The sequence below is a fragment of the Habropoda laboriosa genome, unplaced genomic scaffold (assembly GCF_001263275.1).
Source record: "Habropoda laboriosa isolate 0110345459 unplaced genomic scaffold, ASM126327v1 scaffold134, whole genome shotgun sequence".
NCBI classification, from domain to species: domain Eukaryota; kingdom Metazoa; phylum Arthropoda; class Insecta; order Hymenoptera; family Apidae; genus Habropoda; species Habropoda laboriosa.
Window position 1 is genome coordinate 549,812 of NW_017100266.1, and position 5,956 is coordinate 555,767.

The window sequence follows — 5,956 nt, forward strand, 5'->3', positions numbered from 1 at the left end:
ACTATTCAGTAAAAAATGCAATTTATATAAATAAAAGTAAATTCTAGTTTACTCTTCAGTGCCTTCCTCAATTATCACATTTATTTTTAAATATACAGATATTCTTAAGACATGGTATTTATTCTTAATAATATGGTTTGAATGCAGTAATGCTGTACATTTAATATTTTATTAAAACATACGTAAAATTTTATTTCTCATTTTCAACCAATGAAATTCATTACAACAATATGAAGAATGACATGTGCAAAAATAAAGTCTGCAAATCCTCTCTCAGGACTTATTCCATGAAATTGACTTTTATTTTGAGGATTTACTTGTAGTCGTAAACAAACTGAAACAGATAAAAGGAAGAATAGTGTAAGAAATATACATTAATAAATATCTTTTAAAATAAACTGTTTAAGACAAATTTCATATCTTTATTATGTTCGGTTGTCGAAACAGATGAACCTCAAATTAACAAATTAATTTTAAAATGTGTACAAAGTAAACATATTATCAAATAGTACTGAACTACTAAAGTAGTAATAAAAAGAACTGTATAACTTGTATAATTTGCAAATTTGCAAATTATATTAAAAAGAAAGATAGCATATAGATTTACAGTAAACAAAATTAATACCTATCATATCTAAAATACATCAAGCACAAATGTAGATAATATGTTAACCTATAATTGTCAACACATTTAATATTCATCAAATATACTTTTAATTCTTCACAAATATAATAGTAACGAGTATATAATTTGAAAGATGTTTTAATACAATAAAAGAAACATTAACATGGATATTAATTTTGATTTTTTAACAGAAATTATGAACAGATGGTACAATAAAACTACACCATTACTAATATAATAATTGACTATTATTATGAACCTTTATAGCTTATTTTTTAAAAAACTTCTACAATTAAATTACAATCACTAACAGATTTAATAATTAAAGAAGTAAAAAGTATAATAATTACAAGTATCACAAGAATTGATAAGAGTACCATCATGTAAAATTATTCAATATCAACACATTAGTTACTAAAATTTATAAGAAACTCTTTAATCTATGTAAAAACAATTGCTAACAATACCTCCAAGGACGAAGCAAGAGACACAAGAAATAAATCCACTGAGAAAACTGTTGAAGGGGAATGTACCGACCAGACAACAATATATAAATTGTGTAACACCCGTTAGAAACACATAGAGCAGATAAGCGTCTATTATTTTAAGCTTTTTTGGTGTACTTTTCGCGTACTCTGACCAAAATTTTGCAAGAACCATTAAAGCAGTCATTTTTTTATGAATAATTTGACGTTTCGTTTAAGGTTGGAGCAAACTTTGATGTTAGTACGCGTGGCACCGGCACTTTCGTCCTATTAGTACTATCGACAGATACAACAATCGATATATATGCCGATAGTTGCAATAATCGATACGATACTTCCTAAATATCGCATAGCGTGTATTTATTTTCAACATTCTTCAATTATCGATAGTACTGCTGATTGTACGAAATATCGATAGTGCAAAAGATTAGGTTATTAATGTGGAGGTTAGAATACACTACGTAAACAAGAAATAATATTAAAAAATAATTGACGTGAATACGTTGCATAAATGTCGTTATTAAGGTATGTGACGAGTGGGTGTGATTTATATTAAAAAAATGACAGACGAAAAAGCTCAAACGCAGGAGTTTAAGTTAGATTCAGATTGTGAATTACGTTTTGAGGTTGAGACGAAGAATGAGAAAGTCACGCTTGAAGTAAGCATCAAAATATTTTTTAAATATTTTTTTAATATTTTGACTATTGGATTTTATTATCTATTTTTATAGTTTGTTTCTTACTATTTTAATTTCGATTTTGTTTTGTAGTTGAAAAGTGGTTTAGCAGAAGTATTTGGTACAGAGTTGGTAAAAGGAAAGAAATATGAATTTATAGCTGGTGCTAAAGTAGCTGTATTTACTTGGCAAGGTTGTACAGTGGAATTAGTTGGAAAAACTGATGTTAGCTATGTTGCCAAAGAGACTCCAATGGGACTTTATTTAAATTGTCATGCTGCAATGGAAAGACTCAGGGAAACTGCAGAGAAAGATGACACTAGGGGACCAATAACAATGGTTGTAGGCCCTTGTGATGTAGGAAAATCAACACTTTGTAGACTTCTACTAAATTATGCAGTTAGAATGGGTCGTAGGCCAATTTTTGTAGACTTAGATGTTGGTCAAGGTCACATAGCAATACCTGGCACCGTTGGAGCACTGCTAGTTGAACGTCCATCGAATGTAGTTGATGGTTTCAGCCAGCAAGCACCATTAGTCTTTCATTTTGGACATAAATCTCCACAAGCCAATGTTGCTCTTTATAATCTCCTTGTAACACGCCTGGCAGAAGTCTGTTCAGATAGACTTCAAGCAAACAAAAAAGCCAGAGTTTCAGGAATTGTAATAAACACTTGTGGTTGGGTGAAAGGAGATGGATACAAACTATTAACTCATGCTGCTCAGGCTTTTGAAGTTGATGCTATTTTGATACTAGATCAAGAAAGACTTTATAATGAACTTGTTAGAGATATGCCAGATTTTGTGAAAGTTGTATTTCTACCAAAAAGTGGTGGAGTTGTAGAAAGGAGTCAAGCACAAAGGACAGAAGCCAGAGATCAGGGTGTTAGGGAATATTTTTATGGATCTAGAACTCCACTTTATCCACATAGTTTTGAAGTGAAATGGAGTGAAGCTAGATTATATAAAATTGGAGCTCCAGTGCTTCCTGCCTCGTGCATGCCGCTAGGCATGAAGGCAGAGGATAATTTAACAAAATTAGTAGCTGTTACACCTGGACCAAATCTTCTTCATCACTTATTATCAGTATCATTCGCCGATTCACCAGAGGACGATGTAGTGCAAACTAACGTTGCTGGATTTGTTTGTGTGTAAGGGTCCTTTATATTATATGACTTTAAAAGAAACATTTTACATAAAAATAATAGAATATACAAATTACGTGATATTTTATAATATTATGAAGTTAATATTATTCTATAAGCATTAGTATTACAAAATATTTTTCTTATTTGTAGAACCAATGTTGATGTGGAGAGGCAAGCATTCACAGTTCTGAGTCCACAACCAAGACCATTGCCAAACACAGTTTTACTACTTTCAGATATTCAATTTATGGATAGTCATTAACTTTTTATACGTACTATTTAAGATCTTAATAAAATCAATTTTTTTGTTAATGTATTTGTATTTATTAAGTCCTTTCATACCCCTGTTTTAACTGTAGCATTTTGGATACATCCTGTAAATGTAGTTGTGTTCGAATTATATTTACATACTGTATTAATAAGTACATAAATATCAATTTTAATGTAAATAAAAAATCAAAAAATATTTTCTGTTTGAATGAAAATAAATTGATACAAAATATCTATGTGAATTCAATGAAAGAAATTAAATATTTGAAAGCAAGTTCAAATAATGTCAATGAACATAGTATTCATAAAATACTTTAATAAATATTTTATATAAATTGTAATTTCCGTATAAACAGTACAAATAAAGAAATATTTTCTATTTCTTTTATAATACTTGAAGCATATGATTTTTACAAAATTATTTAATTGCGTTTCAGGTTTCTGTGAAATTCGATAAATCGATTATATCGAAGTGACACCAACCATGTTTCAAACTTCAAACCTCTTTGGCGTAAAGATTTCCGATATGTTATAAGACATAACAAAATACAATCATAGTCATTGTCCTAAATTAAGTATTAGATAAGTGAAAAGAGCCTATAAATATGAAACACATTCGACCTAACGTGCAGGATATTTTTCATTTTGAGAAGAAATTGAGCCGAATGATTCACGAATTTCAACGGAATACAGTAAGTACTAAATTGTTATTTTACCAATAACTTCGTTATTATCTTATTAAGATTTATATTTAAAACTTATTTAAATAAAAAGAAAAATTTGTTAAAAAGTAATTTTTCTTTAAGAGAGAATTGGATAATTTAGAAAAGGAATGTCTTTTAATACGTGAAGAGCTTTGCTCGAAAGATTCGTTTTTACAAGGTCAAGGAAAAATATTGAGTGAGTTGCGAGGTCGTTTAAAATTAGCGTCGGAAACGATTAACCGCCTAGAAGAAGAAAAAATGCGTGATAAAATTGATTATTCAAACTTGTCACTAAAATACGAAAGTATGCTCAAGGAACGCGAGGTTTTAGCAAAGGAAACGCTGTTTAGTAGAACCGAGGCCGCGAAATTCAAACTTAAAATTGAGAGTTTGAAAAACACGCTACGGCGGGAAACTCGGCGAAAAGAGGAACTAGAAAAAACGTTAACAGAATTGAAAAATGACCACGAGAAAATTGTTGCAAATATTGACGTGTAAGAAAAAAAGTAAAATTCCATCAAAATTGGAATTTCACTATTCCACTATCACTAAAACAATTACATATTCATAGGTTAATACATACATTTTTAAATTATACTAACATATCAGTAAATGTTAACTTATATTAAACCAGTAAATATGTACTTATAACGACTATTCATTTAGTATCAATTTTAATATTAATATTATTTTTAAATCATGGTATGTTTGTTCCTTTATGCTATCAATTTCTTATTTTTGCTTTTTCACTTCAGAAATATGGTCAAAATATCTAAAGAACAGAAATACTTGACAGAAAGTGCTAAAGGTATAATTCAATCGAACAAACGGTTACAAACTTTTGGTCTTTGTTTTCATGCAATCAATGAAAGAAACAAAGCAAAAATAAAGTATCTACAATGTAAACTAATTGCTCTATCTGTAAACAAATCCAACCAGTTTTCCAATAATGACAAATTACATCCAGAAATAGAAAATCTATGTTATAAGGTGCACAAATTACACTGAAATTACATTAATGACCATGTTATAGAAATTCTTATGCAGTATTTTATTATTACTATTTTGCTGTATTGTTTATACTATAAAGAAATCATATATCAGCAAAAATATGATTGCATTTATGTTATTGATACTCTTTGTAATATATTTCAGTTAAAAGAAATGTTGATGGAGCTGAAATCAAAAATACAGGATTCTACAGCATATGAGGAAAAACTGAACAGAATTTTCAATGAATTATCTACAAATTTTACAAAAATACAATAATAACCCACATCATATTATCAATAAAAAAAAAATAATTATAATAAATTAGCTTAATCAATTCCATGATTACCAACATTTATTTCACTTCAATTTCTCGATACATCTGATAATAGGTTTATTTCAATTTGATGAAATAAAATTACATTGTTTATTGTTATAAAACATGTTAAAAAATTACTAAGAATTTTGTATATACAATGCCATCTTTGCTTTGAATGCGGTTTAGATTGTAAGAAAAGATTAGCCGTTAATTCGTTGCCATTTTCGATTTGTTCCACTATTAAAACTAAAACCGAGAATTTCAAAACTCAGCACTCGTTTTGGCGGATAACTGTGAAAAAAATTCTTTTAAAAAAAATTGCTTACTCCTGACGCATAGTTTTTAAATAGCGCCTTACCTATATACTAGTTTTAAAAAAGGCAGCACTGATACTAAGTCGTAATTATAAATAATACTCGTAACATATAAATGGAATTATTTAACATTATTATTCGCAACAAAATCGATAACACTGACGACGATAATAACGAAAATGATAAAGAAAGCTAATCGTAATCGATATTAAAGGAAAGGCGGGTTTCAACAATAAAAACAGACGAATAGGATTAATATAAAATGTATTATAATAATCGTATATTTTAAGTATAAGTGGAAACAGACCGGAATCCCTTTTTCTCGTTCACAAAAACAAAAAAAGAGAACCCTCTGTTTCTTCGAAAAAAAAAAAAAAAACTATTAACAAGCGTTTCAAACACGAAAACGAAGTCTGTGTTCCAT

The 5,956-nt window shown here is 28.8% G+C and overlaps 3 protein-coding genes across 3 annotated transcripts; 2 read left to right on the forward strand and 1 right to left on the reverse strand.

The window, feature by feature from the left end:
• Positions 1-203: 203 nt before the first annotated feature.
• LOC108573338 (dolichyl-diphosphooligosaccharide--protein glycosyltransferase subunit DAD1) lies at positions 204-1,339 on the reverse strand. The gene is made up of 2 exons (XM_017935746.1): positions 1,093-1,339; positions 204-334 (listed from the first exon to the last, which is right to left on the reverse strand). The coding sequence occupies exons 1-2, from the start codon at positions 1,295-1,297 to the stop codon at positions 204-206; spliced, it is 336 nt and encodes a 111-aa protein (XP_017791235.1). The 5' UTR covers positions 1,298-1,339.
• A 219-nt stretch (positions 1,340-1,558) lies between these two features.
• On the forward strand, positions 1,559-3,197 carry LOC108573321 (protein CLP1 homolog). The gene is made up of 3 exons (XM_017935729.1): positions 1,559-1,769; positions 1,881-2,938; positions 3,086-3,197. Exons 1-3 carry the CDS (start codon positions 1,671-1,673, stop codon positions 3,195-3,197), a joined length of 1,269 nt encoding a protein of 422 aa, XP_017791218.1. The 5' UTR covers positions 1,559-1,670.
• A 1,471-nt stretch (positions 3,198-4,668) lies between these two features.
• LOC108573351 lies at positions 4,669-5,178 on the forward strand. The gene is made up of 2 exons (XM_017935759.1): positions 4,669-4,899; positions 5,065-5,178. Exons 1-2 carry the CDS (start codon positions 4,669-4,671, stop codon positions 5,176-5,178), a joined length of 345 nt encoding a protein of 114 aa, XP_017791248.1.
• The last annotated feature ends 778 nt before the right edge of the window (positions 5,179-5,956 follow it).